Source organism: Lepidochelys kempii, chromosome 7, assembly GCF_965140285.1.
Source record: "Lepidochelys kempii isolate rLepKem1 chromosome 7, rLepKem1.hap1, whole genome shotgun sequence".
Classification (NCBI taxonomy): domain Eukaryota; kingdom Metazoa; phylum Chordata; order Testudines; family Cheloniidae; genus Lepidochelys; species Lepidochelys kempii.
In genome coordinates this window covers 46,257,085-46,272,580 of record NC_136386.1, presented here as the reverse complement: position 1 = coordinate 46,272,580, position 15,496 = coordinate 46,257,085, and the positions used below count along the sequence as shown (strand labels likewise).

At 58.4% G+C, this 15,496-nt stretch overlaps 2 protein-coding genes across 2 annotated transcripts in view; one reads left to right on the top strand and one right to left on the bottom strand.

Annotated features, from left to right (window-relative positions):
- Positions 1–14,683, top strand: part of LOC140914519 (semaphorin-3D) — a 53,309-nt gene extending 38,626 nt beyond the window's left edge. Inside the window, exons 4-19 of the mRNA XM_073352504.2 lie at positions 1,416–1,576; positions 2,024–2,086; positions 2,537–2,656; positions 3,396–3,498; positions 4,658–4,786; positions 6,028–6,173; positions 6,630–6,744; positions 7,071–7,140; positions 8,653–8,797; positions 8,916–9,138; positions 10,285–10,373; positions 11,134–11,175; positions 11,674–11,831; positions 12,209–12,273; positions 13,269–13,399; positions 13,788–14,683. Of these exons, the coding sequence (XP_073208605.2) occupies positions 1,416–1,576; positions 2,024–2,086; positions 2,537–2,656; positions 3,396–3,498; positions 4,658–4,786; positions 6,028–6,173; positions 6,630–6,744; positions 7,071–7,140; positions 8,653–8,797; positions 8,916–9,138; positions 10,285–10,373; positions 11,134–11,175; positions 11,674–11,831; positions 12,209–12,273; positions 13,269–13,399; positions 13,788–14,216 (2,189 nt within the window). The 3' untranslated portion in view covers positions 14,217–14,683. The remainder of the gene's footprint in view (positions 1–1,415; positions 1,577–2,023; positions 2,087–2,536; positions 2,657–3,395; positions 3,499–4,657; positions 4,787–6,027; positions 6,174–6,629; positions 6,745–7,070; positions 7,141–8,652; positions 8,798–8,915; positions 9,139–10,284; positions 10,374–11,133; positions 11,176–11,673; positions 11,832–12,208; positions 12,274–13,268; positions 13,400–13,787) is intronic.
- The window catches only part of ACY1 (aminoacylase 1), a 451,002-nt gene that overhangs the window by 433,736 nt on the left and 1,770 nt on the right, over positions 1–15,496 (bottom strand). The window lies entirely within an intron of this gene.

The window sequence follows — 15,496 nt, the reverse complement described above, 5'->3', positions numbered from 1 at the left end:
GCTTGGCCTGTCAGCAAATGGCTGCTCTAAAAGCTACTTTCTGCGCTGGACTAATCCAGAGCTTAACCTCCCCTACAGTTTCAAGGGGGAGGGGAAGAGCTGCCAGATCCCCGCTGGCTCAGCAGTCTGAAGGCACGTCTGCTGAGGGACACTGAGGCTGAGGAATGGTGCAGGATGGACCAAGGCGCAGTAGGGGGAGGTTAAGAGTGTAAGCTCCCCGGGCCAGGGACTGGCTGGCTCTGTGCAGAGCAAAGCATGTGGTCAGTGCTTAGCAAATAAAGGAGAAGACAAGCAGGGGCAAAGTCCTGCCAGTGTGCAGAGAGGCTGGGGACTGGGGAATACTCTCCCTAGAGAAGCGGTGACAGCCCCATCCATTGGGACGTTAGCGGTAGAGCAGAACAGACAAAGTATTGGAACATGCCCCTGCAAACGGATTCCACGGTGCAATGGCGCCAGGAAATCACCTCCTGGGGCCTTGCCACCTCCCGTTTCTGTGCTGCTCTCACCCGCCTGTGTCAAGGGCCCTCTGGCATCTCCCCCGAGCCAGCCTGGGCCAGGGCTGGGGAACGCTGCGGTTCCCCAGGACAGAGAGGGAGATGGACCTAGAAGCTGTCGAGATTCCACTTGACCCAGGAGGTGGGGCCCAGCTCACCTAGGGAAACGAGTCCTGCAACACCACAAACAATCACCCCGCAAATCAAGCAGCAGCCACCGGTTTAATACAGCCTTTAATTTCAAGGCTACTTTCACCAGGGGAATGACTGAGGGCTTTTATATAGAAACTCCACTGAGCCTGTGCTCAGGGATCCCTCTACTAGAAATGCAAAATGGACCCGTGCTGCATTCTCAGCACGCAGTGCCCGGGGAACAGGACTGGGGAGAATTGGGGATTTGCTGCAATGGTTAAAATTCTTCCAGGCCCCATGGCGCCATTGAACTGCAAGGTCAGTGACACTCGAAGCTGAGCTGCCATGACCCTGGGTGGGCCCAACTATAGCAGCTGCTTGTCTCCTGTGGGGCCAGCCAGCTGTCCTGACCTGTGGGACACTCCGCTCTCTGGGAGGGAACAGCAGGCCAGGACTGCCAGAGGCCACACTGGTTACTGGCCAGACGTGGGCTGGGCCATCTTGCCCTGGTGTCGGGGAAAGGGCAGCTACTAGCAGTGCTTGCTGTCTCCCATGGGTGGGGGCAGGGGTAATGCTTGCTATCCCCTGGGGTAGTGCAGTCCTTCCCCAGGGCGCACAGGTATGGTGTTCATGGTAGCAAGGACTCCTCCGGGGTCGGGGTAAAGAGGACTTTCCCGGGGAGAGTGTGGGACCGGGTGGGATAGTGCTCACTATCTCCTGGGGGAGGGATGTGGTCAGGGCTCCCTCCTGTGTATGGGGGTGACAGATCCCTCCCCCTCTGCTCTGCAGACCTGCTGAGATCCAACAGCTCCCGCCTGTTGCTGGGCTCAGGGGATGGGCTGGCCTTCCAGTCCTTCCTGGTAGATGAGACCAGGGCGTGGCTGATGGTGGGAGCCAAAAACCACATCTTCCTGCTGCATCTGGACAGGCCAAATGAGGAGCCTCAGAAGGTCAGTGCCGGGTGGGCATGGAAACGCGGTCCCGAGGCAGCCCGGCTTAACCCTTCCCAGCAGCCTGGGGAGCCGGGAGCACAGCTCTGCGTGCCGGAGGGGGCACCGGTACTGCAAAGTCAGCGACCAGAGGCCTGTTATACACTGCCATGGGGGGGGGCATTACACCCAAGAGCATGCAAGCCCTGGGGTACACTGCAGCCCTCAGGGTGGCATTTGCTCATTCACATTGCCCCACGGAGCGGCACCGCTGGCTGGCTGGGCTGTGATTGTGTGTACTGACACGCACCTGCCCTTGCTTAGCACATGTCAGGGAAGCAGGATGGAGCATGAAGCACTCTTGGGGAGCAGCTCCAGCCCCCTTTGCGCAGCCCGACTGGTGCAGGACCACGGAGGAGGAGAGAGGAGGCTGGAGCAACGCTCCCAGGCCGGTGCTTTCTCTTGCAGGTTTTCTGGCCAGCCCGCAAGGAGCAGGCAGAGCGCTGCCGGCTTGCTGGGAAGAACGCAGAGGTAAAGCAGGACCCCAACATCCTTGTTCAAAGCTCAGTGAGCCAAGGCCCAGGCAGGAATCTGCCTGACCCACGTGAGTCCACCCTGCCGAGAGCAGGAGGCTCATGGATCTGCAGCCAGCGGGAGCTCAGGCTGCCGGCACAGCTCCCTTAGACCCAATGTAACCTTTAACAATGGGGACAGTAAGCATACAGCTTTGGGCGGGGCCACCAGGCCACTGGCCTTGTCCCCATGGCTAGTGTTAGCCAGACATCGCCCACTCTTCTGGGCATCAGCAGACCTATGGGGAAGTGTACAGCAAATGGCACCAGGGCGTTCCCGTGCCCTGGGGAGGGGACATGCTGGAGACCAGTGTTAGAAGAGGTGAGGGGGCTCCAGGGGCAGGATCTGGAGCACAAAGGCCCAGGGCAATGGTGCTGGCGTTTGAAGGAACCTTTTCTTCCCGAGCAGACAGAATGTGCCAATTTCATCCGGCTTCTCCAGCCGTTCAACAGGAGCCACGTGTTTGCCTGTGGGACTGGCTCCTACCAGCCCATCTGTGCCTTCGTCCAGCTCGGATCCAGGGCACAGGTGAGAGAGACCCTGGAGGGTGAATTTGCCTGGGCCAAGGGCAGTGAGAAGATCCCAGGGTGTGCCTTCATCCCCACTGGGCTCCATGATGAATCCCAGGGTACCCACTCTCTCCTCTCTGGTGGGCCATGAGGAATTGCAGGGAAGGGGCGCACCTAGCTCAAGGAACCTGGTAGCACGTTTTGTGCAGGTGGCATGAAGGACCTCAGGAGGGGGGCAGCATGAAGGGGCCTAGGAGAGGGTGCTCACTCCCCTTTCTCCCCCAGCAGCAGGAGGGAGGCATTCCTGCAGCGGGACCCTGGGGCACACACACCCCTCGCAAGGGTCAATCCTCTCCAGACATCAGCTGCTCCCAGGCCAACAGCAGCTGAGCGACCCAGGCCAGGCCCTTAGTCTCTGACCAGATGAGCTTAACTTGGCCAGCTTGGGTTGGTGCCCAGCAGCATCCCTGCCTGATCATACCCCCAAGACCTTCCCTGTATTATGAGCTCTTAGGGAACAGGGACCATGTCTGCTTCTGCCCCCGGCCCCGTGAACACACCCATCCGATCCATACTAAGTGCTGCTAACTTGGCAGTGGCCGGCCAAGCAGGCCCAACATGGCTCAGACCCCAGCATACAAGCAAGTGCATCTGACACCACGTGGACTTTGAAATCTGGCAGGACTGCCCCAAAGCCGCTCAGATCAGTTCACTCCCAGCCTCTGCCTGGGCCAAAATCTCCCCTTTAACCCCTGCAGGAGCCGGGGGGCTCCCCAATACAGCTGGTGGCCAACTCTGTGGAATCTGGGAGAGGCAAGTGTCCATTCAGCCCCCACGAACCTTTCACTGGGCTACTCATAGGTAAGAGGAATTGGGGGGGGGCAGGAAGAGGGGCCTAGATACTGTGGTGATAGGCGCATTAGAAATGAAGAAGGGTTAGACAATCAGCTCCATCCCCTGCCAATGATTCCTAACCCACATCCCGAATTCAGCTGTGGTTTCTGCCAGAGTGGAACCTGCAAGCTCCCTTTCACGGGGGAGCTCAGCCAGATTCCCAGGCAGGTGTGAAAGGCCAAGGCAGGATGTTAGCGCTGACAGGGACTAGGCAAGGAGTGACTGGCTGCACAGCGTCATTACAGCCGAGCTACTTACCTGGCACAGCTGATCTGGGGCTGGAACTACAAGCTGCCCAAGCTTGTGACTAGCTAGATCTAAGAGTGGAAGGCCCATCTGTCCGACAGCAGCTGAAGGCTGCCAATCTTGGTTCTGGAGCGTGATAGAGGCACTAGATTGTGCAGGAGGAGGCTGTAATAAGACCCTCTCCTGGCCCAGGGTGGTAGGTAAGGAAATTGGCATTCCCTGCCGAGCGATGAAGGGAATTGGTTTCATCTGCCCTGTATTTAGTTATTGCTAAGCTGTTGGTTCGTTAGGTGTTCGTTCTTGTTTTAATGCCGGAGAATTTCCAGCCCTCATTGCGTGGAGTGGAGTATTTACCTGGGGTTACCGTACTCAGCCAGCCAGTCCAAGATGCTGCCCCTGGCTCCATGGCCACCCACAGTAGCTCGTCAGAGCCGGCACATGTACCTCTCCCCACGCTGGGAATTACGCCTTCAGCCGCAGCGTAGTCATACCCTCAGAGCGCCTCAATCTCCCTCCCCAGCGACTACCTTGCACAGCCTGCCTTCAATTCGCAAAGCATTCACAGGGGAAGGCGGCAGATCCGCAGCAACCTTGGCCCCCTCTGAGACTCGCTCCTGAGCCGGGAATGCACAGGCCGCCTGGAGAAAAACCGACCCTCGTTCGGGGGCTGTGATTCTAGTTTTTATTCAAGCCCCTGCAAGGAAATCTGCCGTTACCTTGTCGCGGTCAGCTCATAGCTCCTCGGGTGAGGCTGACCCATGGCACAGTGCCCCGTAACCTGGTCTGTGCCTCCTTCCCCCGGGGTGGGACTGAGGGAGGAGCTGGCTAAGTCAAAGCACCCGCCGGCTCTGCTAACCCATGCTTGCCTCTCTGAGCTCAGACGGGGAGCTGTATTCGGGCACCTCCAGCGACTTCATGGGCAGCAGCGCCGCCTTCTTCCGGACCCGAGTTCACAAGGCTGCCCAGAACTACATCCGGACAGAACAGAACCAAGATCACTGGCTAAATGGTACAATGTGGGGCTGGGATATAGCCTGGCTGGGGGGGCCGTCCTACCCGGCAACATAATGGACTTAGCACTGCTGGGGAAGAGATGCAGGTGCCACATTTCCGGTGCTGCTGCAGGGGAGCAGGGGCTTGGTTTTCTCTCCCTGCTGCTTTAAGAGGCCCAGACCCCCTACTGTCACTTGGGCACAGGCCTCTGTTCGAGCACTTCAAACTACCCCTTCTGCTGCTGTCCCCTCCCATCCCCCGCCAGTCTCAGCCCTCAGGAGCTGCAGGGAGAAGGGCGGGGAGGTGCCCCCACATGACAGAGGAAAGACCCGGGTAGAACAGGACAACTACATGCCAAGCAGCTCCAGCTGCCTTTGGGCCAAAGCCCCAGACTCACTACAGGGCACAAGCTCCCTTTGGTGAGTAACTCAGCCTAGATTCACTCTGACGTTCTTCAGATCTCCGGCCCACAAAGATGGAAGGTGCTGCTGAAACCCAGCCCCGAGTGAGATCGGCTTGCGTAACCCACTGCTCTGTGGGTGTGTGACAGGGCTCCTCTGTGCCCCATCCACAGAGGGGGCAAGTCAGCTGCAGGCCCAGCTAGGGAACATTAGCTCAAGTGGAAGCAGCTCAGACTGTTGGCCCTAGAGGCCCAATTTCTCAGCCATCACACCTGCATTGTTCAAGGGAAGTTTTGTGAGACTATCAAAAACCCACAGAGCATTTTGGATCAAACCTCAGGCCACAATGATCTTGTCAGGAAGAAAACTGAGATGGTCTGAGTGGGTAGTGCCGAATGCCAGTCCCACTGGGGAGGACAAGTGCAAAGGTGAGATACTGCCAGCATAGCTTGGTTTGAGCAACACCCTCGCCCTGCGTGACGTCTTGCTGAAATCCAGAGCACTACGGTCAGAACAAGCAATGGCTCCACGTGTGTAAGGATCTTATCACATGGCAGCAAAAATGAATGCGATGGGAAGCTAACGGTATTCCCACTCCCCTCTTTGTTTGCTGGGGTGCTCCTTGGTTCCAGCATCTCCCTTCACTTTAGTAAAGCTTAGACGGGTCTGGATCAGGGCCCCAGCTCCAAAGCCCAGCAGAGAATTTCAGAGCCAGGTGCCATTGAGACCATTGCATCATTTAAAGCCAGAGCAGAGCCAAGTCTGTCAGAGGAAAAGGGGACATGGCCAGAGGGTATGGGTATGGGTCAACCTGCTGGCATGGTGCCATTGGCTGCCGAACTTTCCCTTCTCCCAGAGCCCGTGTTCATCGGTGCCTACGTGATTCCCGACACCCACAACGCCCACGATGACAAGGTGTACGTCTTCCTCCGGGAGACAGCCCTGGAAGCCGGCCAGTGGGAGAAGCGGCGCATCCATGCCCGGGTGGCGCGCGTCTGCAAGGTCAGCCACCCCAGGATCAGGGCACGGCTGCGGAGCACTACCAAGTGGCAGGGGAGGGGCATGGCACTGTCCTACTGGGAAACGAGGGCTTGTTTCTCTCTCCTTTTGGCAGGGCTCCTTGGGCTCAGCACTGGCCTTTGGGGAGAGGGATGGAAGTGGTTAGAGAAGGGATTGGGAGTAAAGAGACCTGGGTTTTGTTTTGCTTTGTTGCCCGCTCTGCCACTGATTGGGCAAGTCATGTCCCCTGCCTTGCTTTGTGAAGCTGAGACGCTGGGCTGGGGAGAGTGGGGTAATCGCCCATCCCACCCTCCCTGAGCTGTGGGCATGTCAAGGTTAACAATGCCGGAGGGGGAGGTGACCTGGGGCAGGGAGCGGGCATGGAGGGTTAACACTAGAGGGAGCGAGGGGGGGGGGGCATCGCAAGCGTCCTCTGAGCGGTGGGTTTGTGGCTGGCAGAACGACGTCGGCGGGAAGCGCAGCCTGATCAATCGCTGGAGCACGTTCCTCAAGGCCCGGCTGGTCTGCTCCATCCCAGGCCCCCAGGCCAGCGAGACACACTTCGACCAGCTCGGTGAGTGGGGCGCGCGGGCCTGCCTAGGGCCGCCATTCCTCAGGGCCCACGGCATGGTCATTTGGGCTGGGATCGTCCCAGAGGCGACCCACTGAGCCGTAGCAGGGACTCCGAGCACCTTGCATCACCACAGCAGCCCTGGCTGCCGACTGAAGGGTGCCGGCTGCTGCTTGCTCCTTCGCCAGAGCGAGTGGGGCACAGTCACTGGCGTGGGAGAGGGGAGGGGGCAAAGGTCACCTGATGAAAGCCCCTCACCCTGCTCCCTGGGCCCAGAGCTGGGTCCCTGAGAGCGTGTGCTCAGGACTCCTCACCCGCTGTCATTGCAGAGGATGTCTTCCTCCTCCGCACCCGGGACCCACAGAGCCCTCTCATCTTTGGCCTCTTCACGGTCTCCAGGTCAGTGTGAGCGGGTAGGCCGAGGGGAGAGGAGGGAAGAGCAGAGCAAAGGGAGCAGCAGGGGACGAGGCTCTCGCACAAACGCAGTGAGACCGGTGGCCGGACAGCGTGGAGGCTGTTACTAGCCAAGCGCCGGGGCGGGGCAGGGGAGAAGAGGGACACAAGGTCTCTGTGGGAGGATGCACGAAGCCCACGGCAAAAACAGACCCCACTGCAGAGCCTCCTAGCCAATCCCGCTCCCCTGGGACCGTGCCAGCCCCTCCCTGCCTGCCCCCATTAGCTAGCGCTGGTCTCCCGAGGATCGCAGGGCAGTGACTGGTGGGTCAGTGGTAAATGGACGTCAGCCTCTCCCGTGCAAGCAGCAGCTCTCTAGCCCTAGGCTGGGTGGCTCAACACCAGCTGTACCAATTAGTGCTGGTGGATCATAGAATCATAGAATCTCAGGGTTGGAAGGGATCTCAGGAGGTCATCTAGTCCAACCCCCTGCTCAAAGCAGGACCAATCCCCAACTAAATCATCCCAGCCAGGGCTGTGTCAAGCCTGACCTTAAAAATCTCTAAGGATGGAGATTCCACCACCTCCCTAGGTAACCCATTCCAGTGCTTCACCACCCTCCTAGTGAAATAGTGTTTCCTAATATCCAACCTAAACCTCCCCCACTGCAACTTGAGACCATTACTTCTTGTTCTGTCATCTGCTACCACTGAGAACAGCCGAGCTCCATCCTCTTTGGAACCCCCTTCAGGTAGTTGAAAGCTGCTATCAACCTCCCCCCTCCCCCCACGCTCTTCTCTTCTGCAGACTAAATAACCCCAGTTCCCTCAGCCCCCTAATCATTTTCGTTGCCCTCCGCTGGACTCCCTCCAATTTGTCCACATTCTTTCTGTAGTGGGGGGCCCAAAATTGGACGCAATACTCCAGGTATTACGCAATACTCCTCACCAGTGCCGAATAGAGGAAAATAATCACTTCCCTCAACCTGCTGACAATGCTCCTACTAATACAGCCCAAAATGCCGTTGGTCTTCTTGGCAACAAGGGCACACTGCTGACTCACATCCAGCTTCTCGTCCACTGTAATCCCCAGGTCCTTTTCTGCAGAACTGCTGCTTAGCCCGTCGGTCCCCAGCCTGTAGCGGTGCATGGGATTCTTCCTTCCTCAGTGCAGGACTGTACACTTGTCCTTGTTGAACCTCATCAGATTTCTTTTGGCCCAATCCTCCAATTTGTCTAGGTCACTCTGGACCCTATCCCTACCCTCCATCATATCTACCTCTCCCTGCAGCTTAGTGTTCTCTCTGCGGCTTCAGAGCACTGCTGGCAGAAGCTGGCAGGAACGGAGGGAAGCTCAGGCAATGGACCCCACTGAAGCTGCAGAAAGGGGCTGCCCGGTCTGAGCCCTGAGTTGGTTAAACCACAGCAGTGTTGCACACAGACCAGGCCTCTCGCGCTGGCTCCCATGGCGGCCACATTAGAGTCCGATGCTCAGGCCGGTCTGTCTCCTCTCTGGCAGCGGGATCTTCAGCGGCTCTGCCGTGTGTGTCTACTCCATGGCTGCTGTACGAGCTGCTTTCAGCGGGCCCTTTGCACACAAGGAAGGAGCTGACTACCACTGGGTGGAGTACAAGGGCCGGATCCCCTACCCCCGCCCAGGGACAGTGAGTGTGGGACACAGGGCGGGGTGGGGGGCGGGGCTGAGAGGTTGGTGACGGCAGGGGAAGGGGTTGGGTCACTCTGTGCTTTAAATTCCCTCCTCTGTTTCCATCTCTCCCCCAGTGCCCCAGCGAAACGTACGACCCTCTTTTCCACTCCACCAAGGACTTCCCTGATGACCTGATAAGCTTCATGCGCAACCACCAGCTGATGTGGAGCCCCGTGTACCCCCTTGGCCGGAAGCCCATCCTGGTGAGGGCCAACGTGCCCTATCGGCTCCGGCAGCTGCTGGTGGACAGGGTGGAGACAGAGTCTGGGCACTATGACATTCTCTTCCTTGGAACAGGTAGAGGCTCTGGGATCTTTACCGCCAGCTCTGAATGTACCTTTTCCCCTCTCCTGCTGGACTGCCACTGGTGAGAGCGTGTCCCGCCCCTGCCGGCACCAGTGAAAACCCCCCACTCTGCCCACACACCAGCCTGCCCCACTGAGCTGTATTAGCTCCTCAGCCCCACCCTAGCAGGGTCCTGTCCTCTCTCTGCGCCAGTCCGTGGGACTCTCAGACTGAGCAGCCAGCATACCTCAGCCATGCCCTGGGGACAGTGACTCCCTGTCCTGTGGTGCTAATGATGTGTACAGATGAACATGAGCGTCCCTGCCCCCAGAGAGCTAGCTGTGTATATATATCACTGGTACATACACAGGTAACCAGAAGCTGGACCCTTCAGCTTCAAAAGCACAAGGCCCACCCCAGAGCAGGTCAATTATCATATCTAGAGTAGCCACTAGAGGGCATCACTCACTTCCCACTCCATCCTCACTGGGGCCTGACCTTGAGCTCTGTAGGTGGCTATGGGGGAGTTTGCAGATGTTCAGGGCTAGCAAATACTGCAGGTGCTTGCTCCATGCCCCGTCGGCAGCCCCCAGGAGTGGGATCTGCCAGCAAGCTGCAGATAGTCACGATGCAGCCTCTTACCAAGAAGAGAACTGGGTAAAGGCCAGGCCTTGGTGCAGTCTGGCTTCTGTCTCCCTTGCTACACTTAGCAGGTCTCTGACTCGGTCTCCTGGCACTGATGGCTCTGAGGAGACGGGACAATGAGGAGGAGGGATGAAAGGGCAGGCGGCTAGCAAAACCCACTTCTCACAGGGCTGGTCCTGGCAGGTCAGCTTTGGCTTGCTCAGAAGTCAAGTCTGATCTCTTCTCCTGCTGAATCCGAAAGGAGAAGACAAAGTACATGTGCTGGCTTGGAAAAAGTCCCCCCTGCTTGGGGAGGACTCTTAATAATTATCCTTCCCTGAGCTAGTAATGATCTCCTCCCTGGCCCTGAGCTAGTAATGATCTCCTCCCTGGCTGGAGAGATCATTACTAGCTCAGGGAAGGAAAGAAGCTCCGTAGCAGCTGATAGCTGCGGCACCTCCCCCTCGAGCACTTCCTGAGGGGGCTCTCACTGGGTCTAGTGGGATTGTGATGGCTCCACGGTTGCTTCCCCAGACGAAGGCAAAGTGCTGAAGGTGGGGCTCACCGGCGGGAGAGGCCAGGACAGCGAGGAGATCAGTCTGGAGGAAATCAGTGTCTCTAAGGTACCCATCCCACCCCCTTTGGGTTCTCTGATTGCCCTGAGGGGCTAGACTGGCTCCTGGGGGAACTGATTCCTCTAGAGGCCTCAGCTGCAGGACCTGGGATGCTTGTTTGTGGCCATTGAAAGTGGCTGCAACAGTGCAGCTTCCTCTGCAGCTGGGGTCTGCACTGGGGGAGTGTCTGGCGGGGCCAGCAGCCTCTCCCAGCCTGGCTGCTGTGGCTGAGAGCTGCTCCTCCCTCAGGGCCAGCCAGGCCCTTGCTCTTTCCTGTCCCAGCCCTCAGTTGCAGCAGCCATGGGCAGAGCTCATGCAGAGCCGTGCCACAAATAGCCAAGGGTGTGGGGTGACCACATCCTGGAGGCTGCACCCCGGCCCCTCCACCCGGAGGCTCAGAGCCTCAGCGCTGTAGTCTCAGAGGGCCTCACCCTCAGTCAGAGGCAGTGCTGTTACCCCCATTGCACAGACAGGAAACTGAGGCACAGGGTAGCGTCAGTGAGTTTCCCAGGATCACACAGAGCCTGGGTCAGAACCTGGCGCTGGATCCTGACCTCTTGTCTATTTCCTGCTGGAATTTAACCCATTCAAGCACAGGGCTGATCCTAGAATAGCAGGGGCTAGGGTGCATCAGGCTGGAGGTGCACTGGCAAAGCAGGGCGGACGTGAGGGATCCAGCACTGGACCATCTGGGGCTGCGGTGGCTGAACTCAGCTAGGAAGTTGGGCAAAGATCTACCCAAGCTCCAGTGCGGTCCTTTCTCCTCTAGGTGCCATCTCCCATCCTGGACATGCAGTTCTCACCAAAGCGGGTAAGGCCTCATTAATGACCATTCACAAAGCCCTATGCAGGGCCCAGTCACACCATAAGACAAGGATGCGACTCCCAGGCTCTCCAGCCAGGAACCACACACTAATGCAGACATTCACATGCTGCAGCTGTGTGGGACAGGATCCCCCACTCCAGGGCACCAGGTGCCAGGCATGGCGCTGGCCGTTTCCAGCTGTCAGGGTCAGGCCCCCCATTGCATGGCACCAGGTGCAGTGCTGCCCAGTTCCAGCTGGGTCAGGTGCCCCATTGCATGGTGCCAGGAGTGGCATTGCCCGAGTCCATGTGTGTCAAAGTGCCCCAATATGAGTCAGGTGCCTACTCCCTGCACTAATCCATGAAGAATAGATATAGAATAGCTGGTTCCTTCACTAGCTAGGAACTGAGGTGTGGGTCCAGCCCTGCTCCCAGGCTGCTGCGTGCCACTCCTCTATGGAAGGGGAGCCAGGGGTGCTGACAGCCATTCTGGTTCCATGAGCAGCAGGAGCTGTTTGTGAGCAGCACCCATGGGCTTGTCCAGCTCTCCCTGTACCGCTGCGAGCTCTACGGCAAAGACTGCGCTGACTGCTGCCTGGCCAGAGACCCCTACTGCACCTGGGACGGCAAGGGCTGCAGCCCCTACCAGCTGACTGAGAAGAGGTGAGCCCTGCCCTGTTCCCTTCACACAGTGTCCACCGTCCCTGGCTGTTTGCTTGGAGATGGGAAGGGGGAATTCAGGGCTAGTTACACACCCTGCAGTCTGGAGCCGCTCCCCAGCAGCCATGGACACCACCCACCGTACCAGACATTGCCCTGGCTTCTCACAGTCAACAATCCAGAACCGCAGCAGCCCCTGCCTGTTCTTGTCCGGGGCCTTCCAGACACACACCTGCCGATGCCTCTCCTTCCAGACCTGCATCCTCCTGCTATTCCAGTCCTGGGCCCCACACAGCCCCACCAATAAATCTCCATTTGACGCACGCCCTGCAGTAGGCACCTAGCTCACTGAGTGTGTTATCTCATTGCACTCCACACAGGCGAGCACGCTGCCAGGATGCGCTGAAGGCCAACCCGGTCAGTCAGTGCCAGGACACCACAGCGGGTGAGAATCAGCCACTGCGGCACCCTTCTCCCACAGGCTGCATGCTGCCTAGCGTGGGCTGCTCTCTGCCATGGAGGAGGGAGCAGGTGGGGGTGAGGCAGAAGCCCCAGCCAGCCTCGGGTGCCTCCAGCAGGACTGGCCATGGGTGGGGCAATCCCACCCCATGATGGAGACATTGCACCAATGCCACATCATGGTGCATCTGCACGCTGTACCACGGCACCGCGCGGTGAGCTGAGCATTGGGGTGCTGACAGCGCCGGGAAGGGCCCCCCCCATGCTGGCAGCAACGTACAGAGACGGCGCTCCTGCGTGGCTGCTGGGGATAGCTACCCCCAGGCTTGTACAGTCACATTGGACAACGCACTTCCCCAGGAAGTGTTGCCTGCAAAACTGAACCCAGCTCAGGTCCAGGGCACAGCGTGTGAGCAAATCTAGTGACAGGCGGCCGTTGACATGGGGCTGGGTGCGGCCGAGTAATTAACCAGCAAACAGTGAGCAGAGGAAAGTATCTTGGGATGGCCAGCTCCATTTCCATAAACGCTGTCCCCCTTCCAGTCACTCCCCAGCATGCCAGGCCGGGAAAGCCGGGATTTACATGGCTCTGCAAACAGCATGTCCTCCGCCTGTGTTCTGGGCACAGCCAGCTGCGTGTGTGCAAAGACGAGGTAGAGCAAGTCACCTCGCACACCCCCCCAGGCCCCTTTTCGTGCAGCAAAAGGTGGTTGTATTGTTGCCAATTACATTTCTGCCCCCCTGCCCCCAAGTGCTCTAGCCAGAGATGGCCCAGCCGGAACGTGGGACTCTCTCAGCAGGTGTGTGGGGCTATTGGAGCAGGTGGGGTCAGGGCAGGGCTGCTCCAGGGGATTAGAGCAGCAAGGGTTGTGGGGCTGGTTTAGAGAGCTGGGGAAGAGGGGGTGCTGGTTCAGGGCATGGAGAGACTCGATGCACCAGGCCCCAGGGCTCTGCTCCCCCCACATGCACATGTTCTTGCAGGGGTCACTGCAGCTGAGAAGCTGGTATTTGGTGTGGAGAACAACTCTACCTTCCTCGAGTGCCTGGCACGCTCTCCCCAGACTGCCATTCGATGGCTCGTGCAGCGCAGCAAGGAGGCAGCCCTGGACGAGGTACTTGGGGAAGGGAAAAGCTAAATCGTGGGGAGTGGTATGGCCAGGCTCCCATGCTCTGCCCCGGAGGGGGCATGGCGATGAAGAGACACTGCCCAGGCCTCCCTGCTCCACCCTGGTCCCTCAGAGGGGGGGACGCAGCTCAAGTCTCTGCCCCTCCCCAGTCCCTCAGAGGGGGTAGGGCAGCGGGGGGGAGGGGGTGCTGCCCAGGCCTGAGCGCGGCCCAGTGCACAAGCAGCTCAGCTGGCACAGTCCCCACACGGGCAATGCCACCGCCCCCGACTGACGAGCAGAGCACGTCGCAAGCTGCAGCCCTGGCTCCCTCCCAACAACCCCTGGGTAGCATCTCAGGGAGCTCTGCTTTGGCCCCTCCCTGTGTCTGCCGCAGGTGAGGACCGGTGACCGCTTCTCCACCCTGGAGCAAGGGCTCCTGATCCGCCAACTGGCGAGAGAGGATGCCGGGATCTATCAGTGCCAGGCAATGGAGCGTGCCTTCTCCCGCCCCCTCACGCACTACAGCCTTCGTGTCATTGGCCACGAGGCCATGGGGGCCAAACGGAGCAAGGGGGCCGAGGAGGGAGGCAGCCACCTGAGCGCCGTGCCCATGCAGCTCCAGTACAAGGGCTACCCGCAGACCCTGGGGGCACCCGGCCCCGGCTTGGACGAGTACTGCAATGCGCTCTGGCACCAGGAGAGGCAGCGGCAAAAGGCCTGGAACCCCAAGTGGCAGCAGCATTCCTTGGAGAGCAAGAAAGGCCGAGCGCGGAGGCATCCCAACCCCCTGAAGCCAGCCAGAGCTGGGCTGAGACTAGTCTGAGCTCCGCACAGTGCCCTCTGCAGGGGGAGCAGGTCACTGAACAGTCTCCATTAGCCGGCCACGTCTCCAGAGCCATTCTGCATGCACAGCCCTGCACACAGGTGCCAGCTCAGCTCAGCTGCTGCCAAGCTCTGCCTGCTGAGAGGCCCACAGACTCGTCATGTACTACCTCAGCCGTGACACTGCCCCTTGCCATCTCCTGGAGCAGGCCAGCGGCCAGTGCAGATGCTCTCAGACACCCCCAGACGAATGGGGCTGCTAAGTCCAGGAGGTGCTAAACCAGGGACTTTGCAGCCACGGCCTGGAGCAAACAGTCTGGTTACTAGGCCGGCTGACACAGACTGATGTGACGCGAGGACTTTAAACTATTTACATACCATGAAATATTTATTCTCTGCATTTTCCTTCTGTCATTTTCTTATTATGCCTCTTATTATTGATAAATACTGGAAATTAAACAGAAGGGAAACCCATGTTTCTTACCAGTCTCCCTTGTTATGGGGAATTGATATCCGGCCTCAGTAATACACTTCTCCCTCCGCCCTGGTGGAGCACAGAGCCCCCCCCGCCCCTTCAGGCAAGCACTGCAAGTCAGTTAGGGAGGATGACACATGGGCTAGGGGATAGGGCACAAGCTTGAGGAGGGAGGAGTTTGGAGTTTTGGTCCCAGCACTGCTACTGACTCAGTATTTGGCGTGGGGCAAAATGGGAACAACCATAATTACCTCCCTCACTGCAATGTTTAACTAGTTATATTTTCTCCCTTCCAAGCCATCTGGTCTTGTTGGAGAAACCTTCTGCAGTGCTGCACTGCTCTTGTGAGACCGAGGCAGCTGGAATAACTCTCCTTGCAGAATGGTACCAATGCTGGGAACTCAAAAGGCAGATGTTAGTCTTGGGTACCAGAGCGGCATAGCATTAATCAGGGAGTGTTCCCGCGCTGGGATCCTCCAACCCGGGAGAAAACCAAACGACATACATGTGGGGACACCCATCCAACAGGCCATTTACCATGATGGAGGCAGCGACAGATGATGTGAAGCCATGACAAGGCCATTATACCCTGCAGGCAGGCTCCAGGCTGTCTCTTGCTGACAAAAGGATATTAAACCTGCAGCATGGTATAAAAGTGGGAACAAGCTATAACTGGCCCCATCCCAGGAGCACAACAATTTTCTGGTATCGTGTGCTGGGACATTAATATACACAGCTTTGTTGGCCAGGCTTGGAGCCTATCTGAACTAATCTGTGCCTTAAGACCTTTCTGAGCCCCTCAAGGG